The sequence below is a fragment of the Melozone crissalis genome, unplaced genomic scaffold (genome assembly GCF_028551555.1).
Source record: "Melozone crissalis strain CALT ecotype California unplaced genomic scaffold, PUWL_Pcris_2 ptg000023l_1, whole genome shotgun sequence".
NCBI classification, from domain to species: domain Eukaryota; kingdom Metazoa; phylum Chordata; class Aves; order Passeriformes; family Passerellidae; genus Melozone; species Melozone crissalis.
This window is the reverse complement of record NW_026535801.1, coordinates 14290799-14316333: the sequence shown is the minus strand read 5'-3', so window position 1 is coordinate 14316333 and position 25535 is coordinate 14290799. Positions and strand designations below refer to the sequence as shown.

Here is a 25535-nt window from a genome sequence, read left to right as displayed (position 1 = left end):
GGGCCAGAATGAAGCCTGGGAAGTCCAAAAATTGTTAATTATTCTTGTTGCTTTTACTTTGTGTTTCTTTTGCTTATGTATCTATGATACTTCTGTGCAATTGTAGACTTAAAAAGTAAAGCAGGTGCTATTGTGTGCAGTCACCTGCAATATAATCCTTTCCCCTAAATGCAAACTGAAATGACAGCAAGCTAATTTTTCTCTTTTAACAGTGGAAAGAGTGGAAAGAGAAAACCTTTCAGACTATTGTGTTCTTGGTCAACGTCCCATGCACTTACCAAATATCAACCAGCTGGCAACTTTGGGAAAATCTAATGAACAGTCTCCTCATGGCCAAATTCACCACAGTACTCCAATCCGAAACCAAGTGCCAACGATGCAAACCATGATCAACCCTGGGCTCCTGTCTCCTCAGCTCAGTCCACAGCTGGTGAGGCAGCAGATAGCCATGGCCCATCTGATAAACCAGCAGATTGCTGTCAGCCGACTCCTGGCTCACCAGCACCCACAGGCTATCAACCAGCAGTTCTTGAATCATCCACCCATCCCTAGAGCTGTCAAACCAGAGCCATCAAATTCATCGGTGGAAGTCTCTCCAGATATTTACCAGCAAGTCAGAGATGAGCTGAAGAGAGCCAGTGTGTCTCAAGCTGTCTTTGCAAGAGTAGCATTCAACCGCACACAGGTACCAATTTCTATTCTATAACCAAGAAGGGGCAAAGCTGTGGCTCTTGTGGGGCTGTGTGGTTGCTGCAAGTCAGGGCACGGGGCATGCCATAGAAACAGGTCAAACCACTCTCAGTCTTTTCTGCAGTCTCTCTGTCAGTTTTGAACAAGACTGTTTCTTCCTGGAATAGCTGTTTGTTTGCATTTGGCCACTCCTGTGCCATTACTTGAGCTTTGTTCTCTAGCAGTCATTCTGCTCATGGGAGTTCTTCCCTGGGCTCCTCTCTGTGGTTATAAACTTCCACATTTGCCCCTGCCTGGTTGCCAGGAGGAGGTAATGAGAGACTGAGAGTCAGAGGTGTTATTCCTTCTGATGGTTCCTCAATTCCTTCCTGTGGTACAACTGATGCCACAACTAGTGCCAGAGGCTGCTCCCACAAGAAATGTGTAATGCAAGTGTGCTGGGAAAAGTGTCTGCCTTTTTGTACATCTGACACAGGTTTTCATACATCTGACACGGGTTTTCATACATCTGACACGGGTTTTCTCACTCACCTAGTGAAATGCAGATGTTGAAATGATTGCGTGGTAGTATCAGCTTAAGCCTGGCACATGGAGTACGCAAGGTGAATGTATGTTCAGAAAGACAGGCCATGCATGTTTATCCTACAGGATACAGCATGTGATATCTCAATTGTGATACTCTAGCAAGGCTTAAGAAATGGAAAGTGGCTTAATACTCAGTATTGGTACAAATTCCTTTTGTGCAGCTGGAATTGTTACTTGAGGTGAGATTCACCAGCAAGAGAAGAAAAGGGGGAGTATATATCTCTAGGAGGTCTGTCCCATGCCCTATACAGTGCCTTCGTCTGTTCTCCTAGATTAATGATTTTCTTTGGCACTGCCATTTTGGAAATGCCATGTTATGAGGGAACTAATTAAAGTATGGAGCACATTTTATTACTTCCCTTCTTCCATTAAATTCATAAGATGGCTGCACTCAGAAAAAAACACTTGAGTTCTGGGGTTAGCCTTGAGGATATCAAATGAAAACTACATAGGAATGCATGAGTATTTCCTCTTTAAAATGCTGCTTTTAATTTGGAAAAGCTTTTCATCCCTCTGGGATCATAACCTGTTGTATATAAAGCCTGGTATAATCAAGGTGGATGGTATTGACAGAATGACATATTCTGAACTGGAGCGAGAGGTCGGCAATAACATTGCCAGTGAGGGTTTTGTCACTGTCAAGGAACATGAAGCTCTCCTTCAGCCACACTGGGAGACCTGGGCTGGTAATGCCCAAGTGTGCTATTAAATCAGAGGCTTATTCCCCAACAAGTAAGATACTACCTGCTTCTCAGCCCTCCCTGATAAGTAAATCAATGTACATCCTGATTCCAGAACAGGCAAGTCTTACAGCATCCATAGAAGATTTGCACATCTCACAAGTGTTTTGTTAGTCAACAGTGCCCTAATACAGAAGACCAGTGGTCTTACATACAGTGCATCATGTCCCCAGGAGCCATCCCTGCAGCAGAAGAGTGCAGATACACACTCAAGTTTCCATGTCCTCAGCTGGTAATTCCAACTCAAATCAAGCTGCCCTCGCATGAAGAACTGTTCAGGGTATTAATAAGAGGGGCTCAGGCAGTCAGTATTGCACTGCATAATAGAAGGTGTGGTATATTCCCACATATCTCTGATGGAGAAGCAAACTCTGTAAAAGGCACTTAGAGTGGAAATTTAAGTCTAGTCTCACCTCCTTGCATCCCCTGTGCTGCCTCTGAGGTACAGAGAGGTGTGTGTTTCTCTCTGGAAAGGTTTGGGTTTGTTGTATTTTACAGAAGTGCCAGCATTGGAAACTGGAGGTCTGTTGTTTCTCCTGATGGTACCAAATAATAGATGCTGTGTGCCAGCCAGCTAATAATGGCATTAATCACTGCATTATGGGCCACTGCTTAATCTTTCTTCATGGTAGCTCTGTGGTGCACATTAGCCTATAATTAAGTATAGCTTCATGAAATATGTACTGTGAGGCTTGTTTAATAGATAAACTATTCTCTAATTTATTTTAAAGTCCAATGACCTACATACTCAATGCTGAAAAGCCCCTTCTTACTAACATTATTTCTCCCCTGAGACCTTCCATCTGAGCAAATCTGTTAAATGAAGTAGAGGAAGCTTTGATCCAAACTAGGCTAAATCCATCGGAACAAGTGGCTGACACTTGTGTGTGTGTGGGAGGGAGAATGTGAGGAGGGTCAGAAGATGGAGAGGTGAAATTGTATGGTTTGTGATACATCTAGATCTTCTCTTGAAGCTGGAAATACATACCTGAAGAGAGCAATATTTGCTTATACCTGTGGCCACGTTGTCTGCACACATGAAAACAAGCACTTCAGGCTGTGTGACAAGTTCTGTACATTTCCTACATACACAGACTATAGAGGGGGAGGAGGTTTTAGTGCACAGAGGGAACTGATGTCTCCCCTTGGTCTCAAATGGTTCAGTGAAGTCAAAAGCTGTCAGTGCAGTGCAGTCCTGGTCCAGTACAGGCTGGAGTTCTCAAAAATGCCTGCCTGGCTGAAGCCTGCATTGTCTTTACATGAGGATAACTTCTAGGTGATGGGTGGCCCCTGAAAGCATGCGTTGGCTATGCATGTGCATTCTTCCTGGAGGAGAATACACACATGGAGTTTGGCCCATCTTCGGGGCAGAGTCCTTGTACCATCATGCAGTTTATTGTCTCCTAATATAGCATTCAGATTGCAACTAAAAGGTTGTAATAACCAGAACTTGCTTATTGCAGGTTGTAATGTTTTGATAAATTGGTAGGTGATGTTGGTTACAGGAAAAACTAGGACTGAGAGGTCTATTTTAAAGGAAATGCATGAAAATACACCTTGTCCTTTGCTGGAAAGCTTTTCAGCATATCTGGAGTGGCTGAAGTGATCCCACTCTTCAAAATACAAACTGGAAGATAGGTAATTTGAATCCTATTCTGCATAAAGAAAATGAACATACTATTCTTGTCCTCGTTTGCTCAGCATTCCTCTTTGCTGCAGGCTCTTGGAGCTGTAGTCAGGACAGTTTATTGGGCTCTTCATAAAGAGTCCAGACAATTTAAATCACTTGATCAGTGAACTGCTGCTCTACTTGGGAGTGCCCAGTGGACTGCAAAGCCTACAGACTGGAGGAGTGTTTCAGTTTGTATCTTTCTCCTTTTTCAAGCATCTTTTTTTTGCCAATGTTGTGATACAATAGCCAAAACTAGTAAAATGTTTGGGCGAGTGGCCAGTGCTTGTTTAACTGAGCAGCCTCTGAAACTGGAAATATTCTTGAATCTGAGCTTTTTAAATCAAGTTGTTGTGGGGCCAGATACAAAGAGATCTGGATAAAAACACCATCGTGTCCAGGCTGCTTGTAACTTTCTTCCCAAAGAGCACTACTCCCTCCTTCTTGCCCTGAGTAGCTCCATGTGGGAGTGTTGGCTTCCCAGCCTGCAGATGGGAAAGCAGCACACATCCAGCTCAGCTCCTGCCTGGGTAGCTGGTGCCAACCACTTTCTTTGGATGAAAGGAAGTAACAGTCTGAGGAGGAGGAAACTCCACCAGCTTCAGATGTTGTGAAGTTTATGATGAAATAAGCAGCACTGATCCTCCATGGTCAAGGGATTTGGTCACACCTTGGCTGCAGGTGTGGTTTGAGGCATAGGGGAACACAGGATTGATGCTGGGTGTTGCCCCAACTTCTGGTGGAACTGCAGGCAAGTCCAGGGTTCCACAATGAGGAAGAGGGAAATAGCTCTTATAGGTGCTATAAACCTTCTTATAGGTGCTCCAAACCCTCTTATAGGTGACCAGTGACACCTTTGTTGGCATACAAAGGTGTCACTGGTCACCTCTAAGAGGGTTTGGGGCCTCTGACAGCAGGAGTATGGTTGCTAAGGAAGTAAGGCTGTGGGTTGTGACTCCTTGTTTTAATTCTGCTTTCTTTGGCAAAATTCCCCCAAACAGGAATGGGTTCAGAAAAGAGTCCTCTACAAGGCATTAAGACCAGAAATATGATTTGTTGAAATAACTGACTCTTCCACCTTTATTTGCTTGTGAGCCAAATCCTGGGCAGAATTCCTTTTGCACATAATTTTCCCTTTAACTCAAATGAGAGGAACACAAGGAGCTTTAATTCTCTGCCTGGTATCTAGTGAGACAGTCATGCTGCATTCATTGCTGTGGTGTCTGCCCCATTGTGCACAGACTTTCAATTAGCCAGGCTTCTGGTTTGGGTTTTTGGGGGGAGTTTTTGTTGGTTTTTACCCTCATAGAAAACTCTCTCTTATAGCATGAAACCCTTTCATGCTGCCTGCTTGTTTTATTCTTGGGTGTGATGTGGCACAAGCAGTGTTCTGTTATACTTGTAGGAAAGAGGGCAGTCTGTAAGGGAAGTGCTTACTTTAATAAATTGCAGATTTTTGGTACATGGAATATTTGTTCCAACAGTGGGTTTTGCACTGCCCAAAATTTCAGTTTCAATTAACTTAATTGTATTCAATAGGCTGAATGAAAAGATCTTAAGTAGCATGTGAGTCAGGCTTTCAGAATGAGTGCTTGTAGGAGGTGGCTGCTGCCTGCTCAGCTGATGCACAGGAGTCCCGAGCCTTGGAAGCAAAGGCACAGATCTACAGTGTGCACAAGCTGTGTGTCTTTGCTCATTTCCCAGCTTATTTCAGGATAAAGGTCTGACATGCATGTCATATAAATGATGACACTTTGTTACTGCAGGCGGTTGGTCTTTCTCTGCCTCCTTTTTCTCATGCATCCACATTTAGATCCACATGCATATCCTGTCTTCCCTCATAAAAACAGATACCATAATAAAAAAGAGGCTTTATTAAACTAATGCAATAAAGCCGTTTTCTTTGAGGATTTAAACACTTCATTTTTAATAATAAAAATCAAATTGTCATTGTTGCACCCTGTATAAGTTTTATTCAAATAAGCCTCTAAATGCTTTGTGCCTAAGCAGCTCTCTCCTGAGATGTATGCATTTTAGCATTAGTTAAATGAGTTTAAGAACAAGGCTCATACTCTGGCTGTAGGCACTGAATCTGGAGATCAGAAGATTTCTTCTAAATGAAGGATTGATGAAGTGTACTGTGTGATTGACTGTTGGTCTCCCATTCATGGAGAGTTAGTCTCAGTCAGAGTCCTTCAAGTTCTGAAGAAGAGCTGGTCAGGGAACAGGATACAAAAACACCTTTTTCCTGATGGAAATGATGACAGAATGGATACGAAGGTGCTTGGTTTGGCTAACCACTCAAATTTTTCCACTGATTATCTAAAGCAATTTTGTTCAGCAAAATTGGACTGGACACATTGCCAGGATAAGCATTTCTGATAGACTTCCAGCACTTCTGCTTCATATCCTAGCTGGAATTAGAAAGAGATGCAAGGGAATGGAAGCAAAGCAGTGAGCATTTGAAAAGGAGCGTGAGTCCTAAGAAGCCTACAGGTACTTCATGTAGAGGTTCTTGGTGAGTGCTGTATACTCAGAGGCAAAGAGAAGTATTTCAGAATTGTTGAAGGTATCTTGTTCAGCCCAGAATACAATACTGAAGGTGAGACCTGGAGTAAATGCAGAGAGGCAGAGAGATGTCATGGTAAAATCCTGCCTTGAAATGAGAAAAACACAGCAGATGGAAATGCTTTATTCCTTGAAGGGTTATGAGAAGTCAGTGCTTCTGCTGCAGAGCTCCTGGACTGGCCTGCTGCCTCCAGATTGCAAGTAGCAGACAGCTGTAAATATAAATGGTCATTTTAGCCTGGCAAAATCAAGTTTGTTGGTACAATTATGATGTAAGTTGGTAGAAACGTGTAGCTAACCAGGGTTTCCCTGGGTGCTGCCTTCCATGCTGGAAACAGGCCTTGTGTGCTGAGAGGGGGTAGGTTGACATCACTGACCTCTAAGATCCAGATGTTGAAATATAATAAATCTCTATGTTTTCTGATCCTGCTGAGGGTCACATCTATCCCTGATGGAAAGCAGAATAGCTTTTCTATTGAGACTTGTCAGTATAAGTGCAGGGCTTAAAAGTACTTGGAACTTTAAGCACTGCAGAAGCAATATTTTTCTGGTATTTCAGCATTTTCTCTGTTGCTCTTGGCCATAGCTGAAGTATGGAGAGGCACAAATAGACTGAAAGTCTGAAAAAGTGTTTATGCTTTTTCAGTCTTTCATATATATAATTTCCTTATACAGAACATATAAACTGAGGTTTAGCACATTAGTTGGGTTTATTTAAATTTTTGCCTTGGCTGGTGTTTTGATTGTCCAAAGCCTGTTCTGAACCTCTTTAACATTAGTGCCTGGTTTTGTAGTCAGATGGCTCAGGTCAGTAAGAGGGAGAGCATGACTTCCATCCATGTCATGGAATGTGATGTGTGTGAGGCCCTGTCCAGTGCTTGGGAGTCTCCTGCCCCATGGCCCTGGACATCGAGGACATGAGTGCCTGGGCTGCACTCCAGCAGCACGGCCTCACCCCCAGCCAGATTGCTTTTCAAAAGTTCCATTGCAAAATTGTCCTGCCTTTGGTCACTGGCAGTGCAGTCTGCTGTCCCACTGAGCTCTCACTGCCACCCTTTCCAGGCCTGAGCAGCAGCCCTTTGGGAGGAGGGCACAGAGGCTTTGCTCACCTTCTGTGTGCTTTGGTCAAGCCTGTGTTTGCCTCAGAGGCTGGTCAGTTTGGTCCCCTGGGTGTTGGAGTCACATGGAATAACATTTGCTCTACATTGCGCTGCATCGTCTCTCAGAAACTGCTTAAAAAAAGATTAGGTGCCAGTGAGGTTTGGGTTGTTTGTCCTGGAAATGCTGTAGTTAATAAAAATAAAAGAAGTTCACAAATGGGGTTTCATAGAAAAATGCAAAGCAAACCCCTGTGACAGTGACTTTGCTGGCCTGAGGGGACTGCGTTTCAACTAGTTTGAAAAAACATGGTCAAAATTACTCCTGCCTTAAATAGATTCAGTGACTTTTTTGTTTTGATTGGATATGTGCTTTTTTCTCCACCTCAGGTATTATTTTCTTAAAGTCAATTATGGATCCAGTGTGTAATTTTAAAAATAGTGCAAGTTCCAAGGGTAAACCAGGCTGTGCAGAGCCCTTGTCTTAAGGCGATCACATCCCTCATTTGCAAGCACAGCCTGTGTGAACATTAAACTTCATCCATTGCCTCTTCAGCAGCCGGTTTAAAAATGATGCAGAGGAGTGGAAAAGCAAAGATATTATCAAGCTACATGTCCTAAAATGTATCCTGGGAGCTGTGTTCTATGTAGAAGATCTGTTTAGCTATTTAAAGTGATACTGATGCTTTCTAGTCCCTGAAGATGATCTTTCAGGTTTGCAGAATTGATTACTCTGCAAACTGCCAATTATTTTTATTTTTTAATATGTGAGATGTAAGTAAGTCGGAATGAGCTAATTTAGCCAATGGAATTTTATAAGAAATCTATGAATGCTGTGGGTTTCCCTCCCTCACCCCCTCCAGTAGAAACATAATTTGGAGAAATGAAAACAGTCTCTGGCTGGCTTTAGGGCTTTCTCAAAAATAGAAACAGTAGGGTTTGTCTGGCTGGGCCAGTTTCCTCACCACACACCTGGTGTATATCACTTTAAAAAATACATTATGCCTCATTAAATTACAATTAAATGAAATCATGATCATTTGTTTTTCTGGAAGGAAGATGTTTTGCATATTGAAAGCCTAATTTGTTGCAGGTGACAAAAAGGCTGAACAGATTATTTAATATCACTTTATTTTTTATAATGTTGCTCGCTGGTTAGTTTGCGTATACTTCAGTAGCTCAGAATTATATTATTGTCAACGCTATTGCTCTCAAGACACTTTATTTTATTATCCTCCCCTATCACTCAGCTATCTGCTGCTGCTGTTTACCACTGTTGTTGTTTATCTTCACTTGCAGGAGGACACGAGATTTGTCCCTCATGAGTCAGTTTTCTTATTAGCTCTCCTGCTGTTTACATGGTTCCTAAGCTGCCAAAGCACTTAGAGGAGCTGCAGAAAAACCCTCTTGGCAGCCAGATTTCCTACCTGTGGGCCTGGAGCAGGGCACAGGGAGCAGGGCTCGCCTCTGCCAGCATATGCTGGGGAAGCAGCGAGTCCCCACTGGAGCAGGTGCCTGCCTTAGGAGGAGAGGCTCCCAGCCTGCTGATGGAACAGGCGTGCTGCAAAATGTTGCTGTGTCCCTCTGGCAGCTCAGGCTGAGATCCTCGTGGGAGCAGCAGCGCAGGCACCAAATCTACAGCGTGAAAAGGTGTTTGTGGTAATAAATCAGAGCCTGCAAGCACAAGGGTTGGTATCTCAGGCACTAAGATACATCTTAGTGCCATGAGCAAGCCACTTGTACCTGTGAGCCTCTGATTTACATACAGAGTCAATGACTGCATGGAAAAGTAATTGCTGGCATGCTTTCACGTATGTTTCTGCTCTCCATTTTTGAAATTGGACCATAAATTTAGTGAGGCTAAAACGGGAGGGAGAAAAAAACTGTTTCAGAGTCAGCTCCAGTAGCTTTCAGGTCCCTTTCTTTCATACTAAACTCATCAATTTTTGAAGTTGAGGTTTTCTTTTAAAAAGAAGTTTTGCATGCATTTCCTTTCAAAGACATAGGGAATTAGAAATTTAGAGAATTAATGGAACCAATACTCCCTTTATTTACTTCATTTAAAGAATTTTTCACTGACTTTAGGGGAAATTTTAATAAGGGTTTGCATCGGTCTTGGAATCATGCAGGTTATCGCTTCAAGCTCCTGTGTGTACTTTTTTTGTTAACCTCCCCCAGCCTATGAGCTTTTAAAGTTTAGAAAGCTTTTCAAAATGTCCTTGGCTTCTCTAAGAGGTGGTAGACCCTGAAGAAGAAGCCAGGTGTGAGCATGCAGTTGTGTTGAGGTCACACAAAATACTGAAGGACAGCCCAGCACTGCTGGTTCCCAGAAAGCAGACCTTTTTCACCGGCCAGCTTCTCTCTCACATCCCACTTCTGAGTGGTGCTAACCAGGCTTCCATTCCCAGCTCCTGTCCTTCTGGTGCCCACACTGATCTTTGCAGAAAAACGTAATTGGGAGTGTCTCAGCTTGATTATATAGATGAGAAGCTGAAAAGATGGAGCCTACCTTCAGGTTGTGTGTGGAACTTGCTTAGAGCACTTGTGGTATAAACTCTGCTGAAGTAGAGGTTTCACATGTGTATTTTAGTATAGGTGTTGAATAGCAGATAAATGCAGGTACAGGTATGTCATATATTTGTCAGTTGGTTTTGTCAGCAAGACTGGTAAATAAGGTCAGTTTATACTAAAAATGTTGTTGTTTGGTTAATTGGCCAACTGTAGTGACAGTGCTTTTAGCCAGGCTTTTTGAAGGAGGCTGTCTGATATGGAAGAAAATAAATGAAAACTAAATACTACAGGGCTTGGGGTATGTGACTGCTTTCTAGTAACATTTTTCTGACAAGAAAGGAGTAAGCCTTGCCTGTCCTTGGACCCTTGCCTGGGTCCTGGCTGTGAAGTAACTGCAAACACTCATGTCAGCAGCCACAGCGGGGCCGTGTTGGGGCCTGCAGGTCCCTGTGCTGCTGAAATGCTCCTGTCCCAGAGGAGCCCTCCAAGGGGGGCCCTCCAGCTCCCACTGGGATTTCACAGGGCTTCTGTGGCCGGCCTTGCTGGGAGCAGCGGTGCAGCCTGCGGGTGACGGGAGCAGGAACAGTGTCACATGGCTCAGGGAAGCACATTGGCAGAATAGCCTTTTGGAATAATGAGCACAATTGCATGTTAACAGTAAAATATCATTTTGATATGTTACCTTCAGGTGTAAGTAGCCTTGATGGACAGAAATGCTCCCTCTCTCCTTCCTTGCACCCCAGTACATTAAAACAGGAATAGTTCAGAAATTTGCTGTTCTTGCTGTTTGGAATGAAGTCCCAATTGTGAAGTGGGGATATGGGGGGGGGTGCCTGGGGGAAGCTGGTGGCACACGCTGTGTCCTTGGTAGTTTCTGTGGGCTCTGATCCAGACTTGTGTGTGCTGTGCCTTTAACTTTTAGATATTCCATGGAATCATTGAGTGTGAGTGCATGCTCTTACACATAAATTTAATCCCATCATTAGATGTAAGCCTCTTTTAATGGCATTTTCATCTCTCCAATTCTTTTATTTTTTTACTCTTTAAATTTTAGAAATGCTGTGTAATGGCTTTTGTAAAACCTAGATTAATATGGTGTTCATTCACAGTTGCAATGTGAAGCCTGTGGTATTTTAAAATGAGGCATGAAAGAATGGGTTAAATCCCTGAAGCTAGATTCGAAGGTTTTATTATTGCTTCATTTTTCACCTTTCAGAAATGACTGTCCAAACTGAAACGAGCGGACGGTAACATCAAAACCCAGCCAAACATTTTTCTTTATAAACCTCCTGCACTGTTTAAATGTCGAAACTAAATTTACCAACCTTGGCAGATTTGTCAAAAATGAACAGGATTGCCAAGCGCTCCCAGCTTCAAGTAAAAAGAGAAAAAGAGAGAGAGATCTAACAGCTCCTAAAATATTTGCAGCAAGCACCTGGTGATAACTGCAATTTCTTCTAACCAGTGCACCTACCTTCCTATCCAGTATCTCCGTACTCAGAAGCTTATTACTGTGCCAGAATAGGACAGTCCCAAAATAAACTCCAGCCCCCAGAAGACAAACACTTTCCTACAAAATATCCCCTCAGGGAGAGCCCATGAGATTCTGATGTAGATTCTCAGTATTGCAACCCAGCTGGTTACACTAAACAAATTTTTAAAAACCAAAGAAACCCATCAACGCGTGACTGGCTTTTTTTTTTTTTTTTTTTTTTTAACCAGGGTTTGTTGTCAGAGATCCTGCGTAAAGAAGAAGACCCTAGGACAGCTTCCCAGTCCCTCCTGGTAAACTTACGGGCAATGCAGAATTTCCTCAACTTGCCTGACGCGGAGCGGGATCGTATCTATCAGGATGAGAGAGAGAGGAGTATGAACCCAAACGTGAGCATGGTGTCTTCAGCTGCCAGCAGCCCAAGCTCCTCCAGAACACCCCAGGTAAGATGCAATCCCTTACTGCCTGTTTGTTGTCCAGATAGTTCCAGGAGTTTCTTTCCACCCTTGCCCTGTCTGTTGCTCCCCTTGCCCAGATGAGTTGTGGAAAATCTTTTGTAAGGTTTTGGAGTGGCTGTTAAGAGACATTTAGTGGATGTCAGCAAGACACTGTGATGATCATTCTATCTTTAATCAATGCCATAAGGCAAAATAGTATGTAATGTTAGTGCATGTGGGCATTACATACAGGCTGTTGATATATGTCCATTAAATGGCTATTATAGAATATATTATGGAAAGACAGTGCATGTAGCTTTTTACCTGTGTTGATTACCTTCTTTAGAGCACAGGGAATTTCTGGGCTTCTGGTTCATATATGTTGCCATAAAAGTGTCTGGTGAAGAGAGGTCGATAGTGCCTTAGATAGATGTTAGAAAATACTGTGCTCCATATTCTGCATAGGAAATCATGGTCCCTGTGTTAGAGGTTTTTACAAGTAAATGTTTGAGGTACAGAAAGTGGAGATGAATGGTGTGCTGGGAAGGAAGATGATGCTTACAGCTCCCAAGCAGCTGTTATCTCATTCACTTAACTGCATGAGTTTATTAATGTGCTGTTGCCCACTCTTCCCTGGGTAGGTTGCACTAAGAGGGAGCATCCACAAACTACACTGTAATAGTCACCCCCCTTGTACCAGGCTGATGCAGTCCCACACGTGTACTCTGCAAAGTGAGGGTGCTTGCACAGGGCTGCTGATGAATTCCTGTCATGACATTTGATTAACTTGAGTCTGAAGTTTCTAACAGTACAGACATGATGTGTCAGCTCTAGCACTTAACTGATCTTTAGTAAATAGGCCCGTTTAACCCTTCTAATCATATCAATGATCACTTTTCATTGAATTCTCTAGTCACAGCTGCTAAAAGTAAGCAAACAAGCACTGTTGGGAAAGTGAAATGTTACACTCAAACAGACCATCCTTACAGAAGGTGTGTTGATTTTGTAAAAACTGTTGAGGTTGTTCAGTTTAACCCAGACATGTAGGTGCATTTCACCGAATATGTGATATAAAGAATTGTTTTCACTGAAAGCAAGCTTATCCTGCCAACCCAAATTTGGCACTGAATTTTCATTACATGGGAAACTCATTGTATGCTCCTTATCTTTTTTAGTTACCTTTAGGTGAAAATAAATATATATAGAGATTTTAATAGTGGGTACACTATTTTACTATTTAAATAGTGTAGCCACTTTCTGCACTGGTATCGATTCATTAAAGAAATAGCTTACTCCTGCATACATTTATTGCAATAGGTTTTGTACTAGAATCAAGCACCAAAAGAAAATTGAGAGATTAGATGCAATCTGGTGAAAAAAAAAATGGGATCTCTTGCCCCATTTTGTTCCTGTGTTGAAATATGCCATTTTCCCATGCTCTAGCCGCAGCTAGGGCATGATTTAAAGTAATGGATTTTTTTGCCTGCCTTTGTAAGAGCTAAATGTTGCTAGAAAACCATAGTCTAGAAGTATAAACCAGCACATATTTGCCTTATTTCAGCTCAAAGAATTCAACAGAATTTTGTGAGGTTTTTGATCAGCAAAAACAGCACACAAAGGTTTGCGTACCCAGTGCTTGCCTTGTGCCCGCTGTGTAACATTTCCCCAGCCCTCAGAGGGCCAGCACCAGTCAGCACAGGTGCTGTTTTGACAACTTGGACACCTCTGCAAATGAGGCTCTTCCCAGCTCCCGGGCAGGCAACACGGTTACTGCGTTTCCCCATATGCCTGCTCTGAGTTCTGAGAGACAAACGCCGTCCTTGCAGGCAGCAGCAGCTCCCTAGCCTGCCCTGCAGCTCTGGGGTGCTCTGGGGCAGCAGGGGTAGGAGCTGTACCAGCCTTGCAGGAACTGTGTCAGTGTGCCAGAGGAGGTGATGGAATGGCAATTGGAGGCATGGTTTCCATAGATACCGATACCCTGCAGCAAGGCTTTTGGGATTGAGTGTGCTGGGTGGGAGAGGAATGGCAGATACCTGTGGAAGTGCTCGTGCTGGGGCTGCCATGCAGGCAGGTGTACCCAGCTCAGCTCTCCCTGACTCTGAGCCAGCCCCAAGCTACCCTTTTGTGATGTCCCTGGCTCAGGACCTGCCTCAAGGTGAGAATGAGAGATGAATCCAGAAAATGGAGTCCAGTTGCTGTGGGGAAGATGCTCTGACCTGTTGGGAGTTGTTGTAGGCACACAGAACCCCAGCAGTAAGGGGCTGGGTTGCAGTGCTCTAGCACTGTGGTTGCAAACACTTTTTCTTTTTTTCCCCACTGTTGGCAATAAGATGTTTCTATAGTAGTATAGTGTCTATATAGTGTCTGGTGTTCTATAATAGTGTCAAACTCCTTCTAAATATCAAGACCAGCTTTGAATCTAGACTTCTAACATTAAATACTTTATTTTACTGACTTTTGGTTGGTATTTGCCCTTCCTGTTTTGGTGATTAAATAAAAAAGCAGCTTTCAGGGTGTGCAGGGCAGACGCTTTCCTGACATGTGGCTGTGGACCTAGAAGTATAGGAGACCCATGCAGGATGGAGTTATATTTTAAATCTTTCTTTTACATGCTAATTTGTTCTTCTCAGGATCTCAGACATCCATAACGGCCTTTGAGGCCATGGTGACCTCAGCTGCTGTGCTAGCCAAAGGCTCCAGTGCCTGGGAAGACTTTTTTATACCTGACAAATCTCCATTAAATCAGTCCTGACAGACTTGGACAGTCCTTTTCCTTTCCATGAACTCTTTGTTGTTTTCATACATTTCCCACAATTGCCCTAACTCTCACCTATCTGTAAGCATTGAATTTCAGAGCAGGGTGTCCCTGTGAGTCCCTGTGTTGCACTGTACCCAGCTCATGGCCTGTGGATGGCAGTGGTTTGGCCCTGGCCTCCTGAGCCATGGTGGCCCTGCTCTGCCCCAGCTGCTGTCCAGCTGTCTCTGCCTGCACATGGGGCTGGCCTCAGGGAGCAGGGAAATCTCACACCCTTTCTGTGTGTGTTCTGCCTGCGACAGGCAGGGAACAAGCCCAGAGCAGTGCCTGCTGAGCCTGGAAGGGGAGAAGACACAGGTTGGTTAAGGCTTTATCTCAAAGTCATAAGGAAGAGTGATTAGTCTAGTCTGTTATCTTGACTGACTTTGGCTCAATTATTAATGTGGCCTCCATACAGAAGAGATGTCAGGAAGAAGAAGATTTGGAGGACAGCAAAACAGAAGAAGTTCAGAAGGTTTGGTTTTGCCTAGTTAACCTTCCTATTAACAAATAAACATTTGAGCATGTCTGCCTAGTTAAAAATTAACATTAGATGTATTCTAGCAGACTTCCACTCTGACACAAAAATGGGATCCATCTGAAAAGGTTCAAAATTGGGCCAAATATGAGGGTCAGTGGGGTGTACGGGTGGTCTGGGTCTGTTGGGAGCTGTGAGCTTTGCCATTTAGGTTGGGTGCTTTCCTAAGACCTCTATGTTTCAAGACAGAACAGAGATTTTGTATCAGTAACCCACATTTCCCTTAAAAGGTTAAGGGGTGCAGTGATCAGCCCTGGTATCTCTCTTCTTTGAGCCCAGGAAAGTAAATGAGATCTGTCTCCAAGGGAGACACACTCAGTGAGCAGCACACTGTCGCCACTCCCTCTCCTGCCAGTGCATTCTGGGGACCACCAGTCCAGGGGGCTTGAAAATGGACATCCTGTAGCAGTCTTCTGAGCTGTATTGACAGAAGCCTTGCAGGGGTAGTCCAGCCCAGGGAGAGCACTGGCAGCGTCCGTTATTGTCCTTCATTTGTCACAGAAGCTGATGGGAAATCATTCAATTAAAAGGAGTGCAGTGGAATACACAAAATCTCAATATGAGTTTAGGAGAATGAGGGCAGCACATCAAAGGCATGCCAAAGCCCAGCTTTATGAAATGATTTTTTTTTTTTTTTCATTTCCACTGATTTCCTAGGTGAAATTAGGTGACAGTCTGGCTAGCATAATGATGATAAGGCTGGGAAACCATACATACTCAAATGACATACGTAGAGTTTTAATAAAGGATGAGGGAGACTTGAGGGAGTGCATTAAATTGAGTAATAATTTATTATTTAGAGACCTCTGCCCATTTACTCATTTTTTCTGGGAGAATTGGCTCTTCCTCCAAGGTGTAGGCCCATTCTAGAGAGAGGGGGAGAAGGTAGAGTCTGGTGGCTGTGCTGCGGTAGCTGGCTGGCAAAGCCAATGTCAGTGTGTGCCTGCAGCCCAGTGCCCCAGCTACCTATCCTTTTGTTGAGCTGCTCAATAAACATGCTGGGAGAGGGAGAGGGGGAGGCATGACAAGGCCTTGCATGTCCTATAGGAATGCACTGCAATTATTTCCAATCACAATTAACCTGATTAGAATAATGGACAGGAAGTGTCCCTCTGTAGCTAATGCAGTTTGGCATCAGCTGACTGAAATCCTTTGATAATTTCTGCACAGATGGCTGGGCTGAAAGCAGCACTTTTTTAATTATTATTTTCATGGTCTCTTGGTAGGCCAAAACCTCGACACCAACAACAGACCTCCCCATTAAGGCGGACAGCGCCAACGTCAACATCACAGCTGCCATTTATGATGAGATCCAACAGGAGATGAAAAGGGCCAAGGTATCTCAAGCTCTGTTTGCCAAAGTGGCTGCCAATAAAAGTCAGGTGAGTGGTATAGGGGATTTCATTGTTGTGGGGCTTTGCGGGGTTTTGTTTTTAAAGCAAGCTCTGGGTTTGGGACTAGATCCATCTCTTCCTCCTACCAGTAAAATTACATCTGTTCCTACCATAATAATAATTTTCATCTCTGGGGAACCTGTCATGTTTGGCTTTTGCCTGCTTAAGTGGTTTCCTTTTCCCTTTTAAAAGTGGCAGAGGAAAGGGTCAGTTCACAGCCAAGCTTTTTCTCCCTTTCTGTACAAACATGTCTGTCTTTTCCCATGTGTGGTATATAACTTACACCTCTGCTAGCAGGACAAGGAACTTCCAAAATGGTGGTATCCTACTCATTCAGCAGGTAATGAAATTGCTTTCTCAAGTGGTTAACTGAGGGAAGGCAATATTAGGCAGGTGTTTCCTTTTTAGCATGTTGTATGTGCTGCATACGGTATTGCCATGTGAATAATTCACATTGGATCCAATCATTTTTACAAAAAGGCATGAGAAGGCACTGCAGCGAGTTCTGCTGGATTCATTTCTACCTTGGGTGTAAAAAATACATGCGAGCAAACCTAGGTCGGGGTGAAATTCTTGAAGAGAATCCATTAATTTAAAAATTTCATCCAGCTCTTTAAAAAAATATAATGCACCAGAAGGGATTTTGTGGAAAGGAGGACAGATTTTTTTGAAGGGCCGCAAGTGGATTGGAGATTGTTGGAAGGAATTGTTTACTCAGTGAAAAGAGCTGCTTCTGCATCCTGGATGAAATGATTCAGTTCAGCAAGGAGAGGGCATCAATATGCACACAAAAAATGCACAAATGTGCACGTGACAAAGAGTGGGATAGAAGTATCTAGGTGCATGCACTCTGAAAAACACACACTTCCCTCTGTTCAGGGAAACAACATTATCGTCATTAAAGCAGATGTAAAATAAGCAGTTGAAAGGCATATAAAGAAAGCATCAAAGGGTATCAAAGCACATGGGAAAGCCTTGTCCTTCTTACAGGTATTTGTGTCCTGACTCATGGAGATCTGATTAATTTTTCCTTCTTAATGTAATCATTTATTTTCTTTGCATTTTGCTTTCTCTTGTCAGGATAAAGGGATTACAGTCCTTCTACCCCCCAAACTAAATCCCAGGCTCAGTATGAAATACATAAAAGGAAAATACCATGGAACCCTCTTAAACTGTTAAATGCATAAAAATCTCATGTACCACATGGCAAAATATAATGAGAACTGGAGCTGTTAAACGAATAAAGCTGTTAAAAGCATAATGCCACTTGGCACAACTACTGTGCATTTAACGGTTTTCCACTGTGTAATAAATGACATATGTGGTAAACGTGCAGTAAATATAAAAACTGCACAATTGATTTTGCAAACGTGCCCCTTATTCTTTGCTCCATGCAGATATCAAAGTTCCACCCAGAATCCGGACTGGACAGCTTTTAATAAGGAGTGTTTTAACACAGACCCAATGCCAGCCTCTCTGAGGTTTAGCTTGAAATTGCCTGCAAGCTTCCTGTCATTATACCCAGAGGCTTCTTGAAATAGAGAGGGACTGAACCACCCAACAATAATTTGGGTGGCTCACCAGCTTTGGTCTGTGCCAGCTTGAGTGCACTTCTCTGGCAGCATTGCACACCAGCGCCAAAACAAAAATAAGATCTGTAGTCTTTCATGTGGAAAAAAAGCAGGGCAGATTTTGAACACCAGATGCAAAAGGTTAAGAGCAGGATCTACAAATGTTACTGTTTAAAGCAGAGTTACTGCACATAAAGGTTTTGTTCCTTCAGCAGCAGCGAATAAAGAAGCGTTTCTGAGGCTGATGTTTCTTTTGTTTCACAGCCTTGCTAAAGCAGTTCTGGCTCCCTGGGATGGCCCAGCATTCGCCATGCTGAGATGTCATAGCGCTCTGCTGGAGCATGAAAGTGGTTTATGGGGACACTGGCAGGGAAGAGGGAAGGCAGGGACAGAGGAAGCCACAGCCAAGAACCACAGTGGTTCAGGGCCACCCCCTGCCTCAAAGCCCACCTGTGTGCCTGCCCCTGACCTGGCTTGGTGTGCCTATGGTGTCCTGCCAGTGGCTGGGGAGCTCCGTGGCCCCGAGGAGTGCCAAAAAGCAAGGACACAGCTGCCTGCATGGGGGAGAGCCACGGTGGCATGGTCAGCCTTAGGTCTGGCTTGTGTGCAAACTAGCAGTTGGGTGTTCCCAGTGCTTTGCACAGGCCAGCTGTGCCAGTTGTGGGGATTTCTGGTGAAAATGCTGCTGATTTCAGCAGCTGAGTTACATGGTGGGAAGCGCTTATTGGAAACTGCCCATGTTTGCAGAAGAGAGAGTTTGAAAGGGGGGAAAAAAGAGCTCGTCTGAGGCTTTGCTTGGACTCTCCGCCAAGGTTCGTTCACTTGCTATTCTCCACAGGCCTGGCTTGTGTTGTGTTGGCTTCCTCTATTATTCCCTCACCCCAGACTACTGAGAGGCTTCCAGTTTGCTAACAAGGCATGTGTTATGTTGGGCGCTGCTGTTCTGTCAACAGCAATCCACGGTGCTGTGAGATCGTCACAGTTTTAGCAGGCACTGAATCTCCGACAGGGATGTTTTGACATTTTATACACAGGGCTGTGTGTCATGTACCCGAGAGAACATCCAGAGGCTACGGAGACCTCGTTTCCTCTTCTGTCTCTGTACAGGAAGAGTGTTACCCACTGAGAACAGCTATTGCAAGAGGCATCATCTACTGGTGGAGTTAATTGATCTCTAATTTAACAAGTAACCATCTTCATTCTTAAGTCATGGCAGTGTCTCAGCAACTGAAGAGAAAGGCAGTTTCTAGAAACTGAGGTTGCAAATCACAGAGCTCACAAGTCAACATAAAGGCAAGTTTTCAGTGCTTTATGGAGTTACAAAGGTAGTATGGTGAGAATTCTTTAAGGCAATACATCTTTATAAAGATTTCAAGCCATTAATTTTAGACTTTGACTTATTCATCACCTATTCACCTCAATATGCACTTTATTCCTTGCAACTTATATCTAGATGTTTTTAGCCTTTTTGAAGTGCTGTGCATCCCTTTGTATTTTTTAAGCCAGCAAGAGCTAAGAGCTCAGTGCCCTCACAACACATCCTTCAAAGCTGCCCTCCTATTTTAGTTGTCAGCTGTTAGGGATGTAGCAATGGACCGCAGGATTGTCCGGGGATACTGCCTGCTATTGCCCATTTAGTGGCTAAAGCTGGGAGCTGGGAATGTTTCTGAGTGTGGCTGAAACACCACAGTTTGCTTTCTGGTCTACACTTCAGGCTGCCCTGGTTATATTTAATTCACAAGACAGGTTTCTGGTGTGCTCTTTCAGAGAGGTTTAGTGGCCTGTGTGTATGCAGAGCTGGGCAGTGGGACAGGCAGAGACTTTGGATTGTGTTTGGATTGTTGGTTTTACAGCTGGCCTCTACATTCAATTCTTCAACTGCTCTAGAGTACAACTCCAGGAAAACCATTTCAACCATTTCCCCATGACCGTGTGACTCTGATGCAGCATCACCCCTTTGACCTCTGCTAGTGAGGGTCCTGTCAGGGGCTGTGCTGTGCTCAACAGATTTTTTTTTTTCTTAGTCTTTGCAAAATGGGTTTAGGAATGTAGTTCTGTTTGTAGTAAACAATCACTATCAAAATAAATAAATAAATAGTGGACACTGCTGGCCAGAGCCATTGTTGACAGTCTGAGGGAGGGCAGAGTTTGTATGAACATGGAGATCAAACTTCCCACAGCTCTGCCAGGGCAAGAGACTCTTAATCAGGCTGGGGTGGCATGGGGAACCATGTTGCTGGGGATCAGCCCTGGGAAGGGCAAATGGAACTTCCACCAGTCTAGTGAAAACAAAAAGTATGGCCTTGAAACTGAAATTCTTTTCAAGAGACTGGAGTCTATTCCAATTGAACTACAGTAAAGCAAGAGAGACCCCCTTGGAGCAACATTTGAAAAAATGTTAAGCTACCAAGGATCAGTCTCTGTATTATATTTTTATCCTGTTGGAAAGCAAGCAAACAAACAATAAACGTGGTGAGGGTTAAGAGTTTGGGGGCAGAAAAGCCCTTCAGTTGAGGCCCTCGTGGTGAAAAAAAATCCCCAGGCCTATGGATGAAAATCACTGTGATAGTTCCTTGCCTTTCCTCTGACTTTCCTTTTTCATGTCAAGATACCTGCCTCATTTCCAGTTCTCCGGCCAAGGAAAGTGTTAGCCCACAGCAGGATCCCAGGCTAGGTGGGACTCCACACCATGGCTACCTTCCCATACCCTTATCTCCTGCTCATCGTCCAAAAGGGAGGTACGGGAGCTGCAGGAGGAATGAACAGTGGCACTTTGAGGAAGGATTAGCTTTAGAAACCCTTCATTTCATCCCTTCCTCTGTTTCCTTCCCAACTTACATTCCCTTGTATTCATTTGATAGGATGGGATGCCTTCTCTCTCCCATTTAGCTTATAATAGGTGTTTTCTTTGGCCTTAAACTAATTAGCTTCCAGTGATGATGAACAGCAGCTAGAAAAAGCAGCTGGTGGTGAAGATGTGGAGTGTGTACAGTGTGTGCATACAGGGCACTCTTACAGCCTTATCTCAGTGCCTTCTTTATGATGCTTTGAATCTCTACAGCTGGGGCATATCTGTTGTGCTGATATGTTGATGTTCTTGTCACATATGGAGGAAATGCAGAAATGACATTTCTTTCCTTGACTGAACTTAGAATTTCTTCTATGTATCTTTAGACTAGAGCTTCTTTTTCACAGACTTGTATATCACAGTGTGACCCCATCCAGGACAAGAGAAGTGGGCCCATATGAACCTCATGGGATTTGACAAGGCCAAGTACAGTCTTCTGCACCTGGGTCAGAGCAACCCCAGTATCAGCACAGGCTGAGGGATTAAGGGATTGAGAAGGGCCCTGCCAAGAAAGACTTGGGGATGCTGGTAGGTCAAAAGCTGGTAAGGAGCTACAGAAGTGCACTCTTAGCCCAAAAGGCCAATTCTGTCCTGGGCTGCAGTCAAAGCAGCTTGACCAGCAGGTTGAGGAAGGTGATTCTGACCCTCTGCTCTGGTGAGACCCCAATGGAGCACTGGATCCAGCTCTGGGGTCCCCAGCCCAGGAGGGACTTCAGCTTGTTGGGGCAAGTCCAGAAGGGGCCACAAAAATGATGAAATGGCTGAAGCACCTCTCCCGTGAAGTCAGGCAGAGAGAGTTGGGGCTGTTCAGCCTGGACATGGAAGGGTCCAGGGAGCCTTTATTGCAGCTTTTCAGTACTTAAATGGGGCTTATTTAGCCAGGCCTGCTGTGACAGGCCAAGAGTAAATGGTTTGAAACTAAAATAGAGTAAATTCAGACTAAATATATAAGGAAGAAACTTTTTACAATGAGGGTGGTGAAACACTGGGACAGGCTGCCTACAGAAATGGCAGATGTCCCATCCCTTTAAACATTCAGGTTGCTCAGAGTCCAGCCTGATCTATAGAAAATGACCCTATTCATTGTAAGGGTGTTGGACTAGAGACCTTTAAAGGTCCTTTCCAACCTAAACTATCTGTGATTCTGCAACAGCATCTGCAGCAGTGCATTGGCCTCTCAGCAGCTGAATGAATAAGGGACAGTTGTGGAGCTGGGACTTTGCTCATAGAGTCCTTGGCAGACCCAGGAGCTGCTGGTGGGCTGTTTGCCCTAACCACAAGCCCACACTTCCTCTCTAGTGTGGGGAGAAGCCAGTTTGAACTTGGAATGCTGGATATTTCCTCAGTGCACAGCATCCTTCCCTCTGAGGCCAGGATTGGTGTTCCCATGAATCTAAGATACTTCAGGACTCATGTCTCATTCCTTTTTTTTTTTTTTTATCATTTCATGCTTTATGAGGCTAGTGAGAAACTGGCCCTCATGAAAGTGCTTTGCATTTTCTGGGGAGGAAAGGTACCAAGCATTTCAGAAAATCCAGACTGTTGAGTGATTAACCTTGAACTATATCAAAATTCTCCAAGTAAAGCTTCTCAGGTTCAGTCCCCCTCCCCCGGCCCTCATCAAGAATTCATTGAAGCCATGACAGAACTCTCCATTACAGTTAGTCTTTTATCCATTTCAGCTTTCTTGATTAGGTTATCTTGAATCATTAGGGGGTTTATTTATTTTAATAGACACTTATTGGATTCATGGTAAGAGAGTTTGGTGACTAAGGAACAAGAGCTGAATATTATGTAGCTCATTTGCACTGTGGAGTCCCAAACTAAGCAGAGAGAAGAGATGCTGGGGAAGTTTGGCCAGAGGACTCCTGTGATCCCATGTGGGAAGGGAGCCTTCTCTGAAGAGTGCATTTCTTTACTAATCTTTCAAGACTTGCGTCAATCATTGCTGCTTTTTTTTCCTTTTGTCACATATGTTGACATTTTCTGCACTGATGATGTGGGTGAGGAAATGGCCTTTTACATTTATTTTTGAGATTTATTCCTGAATCACTCTTACTAAAAACCTCTTCATTTGCCTACTCATGCTTTCACTGGAGACCCTAGAAAATGTCAGTGCAGGCAACCAACTGTATTGTTATTATTGTTGTTATTACTGTTAATAATTTCAATGTAAGTGCAGGGAAACACAAGGTCGGTTAAGCTGCAGGTTTATCCATGCTCAAAGCAGAACAGCTGCCTGTGGCTAAGTCACCGTGGACACCCAACTGCCACCTCCTGCAGTGGCTTTTGGCAAAGTGTAAACATGGACCTGTACCCCAGCATGACTGTGAGCCTGAGCTCTTCCCATGTGCCTTCTTTGTCCTTGGTCAGAAATATGGTCCTTGGCAGGCTGCAGGGCAGGAGATCTGCAGGAAGCAGTTTTGGGGGTCAGTGTGTTTGTGCACATCTGTACTGCGTGCTGGAAAACTGACCTTACTGTAGTCTTGTGTATCTGGTGCCCTGCTCCAGGGTAAGCCCAGCGAAAGTGAAAGGGTCAAGCTGCTAACAGGGCTCTGGGATAAGTGACAGAGATGGCTCAGGATTGCTGCACCAGCTCGCTGTCTTCGAGGGAGTTTGAGGGCGCCAAGCCTCACACTTTGGTGTTCTAAGCATGCTTTTTCTTTAGCAGCATAAAAGCACAATGGGAATGGCTGGCTTTCTGCAGATTTTTGTTGTCATTTGCTTAGCTATGTGGAAATGTATTTGATTGGAAGACAGAGAGGTTAAAAATAGGACATTAATATGACATTATTTTATAAATTAAACAAAATGCTTAGAAAATGTTTATCTTGCCTCATGAGAAAAACAAAAATAGAGGCCACCACTTCTCTGCAGCTCTCTTTAATGAGCTAAATTGGGCTGCATTCTTGATGCCTCTAGAAGTTTTGGGGTGAAATAAAGGAAGGGCTTGAAACCACAAGCCCTGGGTGTGCCTGAATGTAGAGCCAAAAGCATCTTTTAATTGTGCTGTTTTTCCTCCTCTTATTTTTAATGGAAGACATTGCCATTTGAGAACCTTAGAAGCTGACATTAAGGGCTGGATTCTGCCACCCATATTGACACTGGTGTGTATCAAGCTCTCTGGTAGCTCTGGCAGCCAAGGGGGCTGTTTGTATGGTGGAGATGTGGAGAAGAGGCAGGACCAGAAGCACAGTGTATTATGGGTCTGGGGAGGGGTGTGGTATTAGTTAGATTTTTCAGAATATGTTCACAGAAGTTGTATTTACTTGCAATGCAGTGAGCTCATATGCTGTGGGTGAGTGGGGGAAAAGGTGGTGAGAAAGTGTCTCCTTCACTTTTCCTTCTTCATGCCAATAAATGCGGCTATAGATGAAAATTCACTGTGAATGGCTGTAGCTCCAAAAGTTTCTGTATGTTAGCATTTCTTAAATGAAATAATTCTCCTGGAAAGCTCTGTGTAACATACACAGACCCCAAAGAAATAAATAAAACAAAATTTTAAAATTGTAACCAAAAAACGCCAAGTTGAGATTTTTAACAGTAAAAGGAGATTTTGTGTATTAATAATTCATGAGTTCTCATTGAACATGCACGAAGAAACGGTGCTATTCAATAGAGAATACTGTCATCTGTCACTGTTTTATTTGACATTTACACTTTTTTTTTTTTTTTTGCCTGGTACTGCAAAACTTTCTTGGATGGCGTGCTAAGATTATTTAAATAAATAATTTAAAAAAGCCGATGCAGACTTTTCATCTGTGCATGGGGAAGGCGGTTACTTGCAGCCATAAAGAACGTGTGAGTAAGCTGAGGCACGCTGTGTTTTCTCACGTATTAGTCAAAGCTATTGCCTAATAAACAGCCCCAGAGATGGATAGAGAGGGTCTTGAATGAATGCTTGAATAAAGAGAGGAAGGGATAGAAAAAGAGTAGCGAAAGTACAGACTTGATGCAGATAAGTGTACACATGCACGCAGTGGGTATGCGTGTGTATGTGTGGGGGTGAGCAAATAATGGCTCTTGTGAAGAAAGCTGACACAAATACATTGCAAAAATAAATATTTATAAATGGTGTTGGGGGAGATCCAGTCTCGCACAACATGAGAGAAGACAGGGCATTTAGCACAATGACAATTCAGTTAGGCGCACCTTGCAATTTCTTGCTAATATTAGGCTCGTGGAAATCTTTCTGCTCTGTAGGTTAGTTATTATTTATAAAAATCACAGAACCAGCTGATACATTCATAAGCTAATTATTGTAGCAGCTGGGTACACATGGTGCAATATGTCTGAGGCTGTGAAGTATCACAGATTTCTTGGGGCCTGCTGTGGTGGGGGTGTGCTGTTGAAGGCTAGATCCCTTAATCTGATCAGCCAAGCAAATACTTTGTGGGGAAACTGGATTAATATCTCTCTAAATACCACGGATGTGCTTCACCTTCAGAACCAGGCTCCTTTAAACGTGCCATTAGTTTATCTCCTTTGGGGAATGGAGAAGTTCTCAGGTGTCCTCGGGATGGCGGGGTCCTTGCCTGGTGCCTCCCTTTGCCAGAAATTAATTTGGTTTGCTCGTGTCTGCACACATGGTCACACTGCAG

General features: G+C 43.7%; 1 protein-coding gene across 1 annotated transcript in view; it reads left to right on the top strand.

Annotated features, from left to right (window-relative positions):
* SATB2 (SATB homeobox 2) overlaps window positions 1-25535 on the top strand; it is a 128482-nt gene that overhangs the window by 75044 nt on the left and 27903 nt on the right. Inside the window, exons 7-9 of the mRNA XM_054277672.1 lie at window positions 213-685; window positions 11583-11795; window positions 16348-16503. Coding sequence (XP_054133647.1) covers window positions 213-685; window positions 11583-11795; window positions 16348-16503 — 842 coding nt within the window. The remainder of the gene's footprint in view (window positions 1-212; window positions 686-11582; window positions 11796-16347; window positions 16504-25535) is intronic.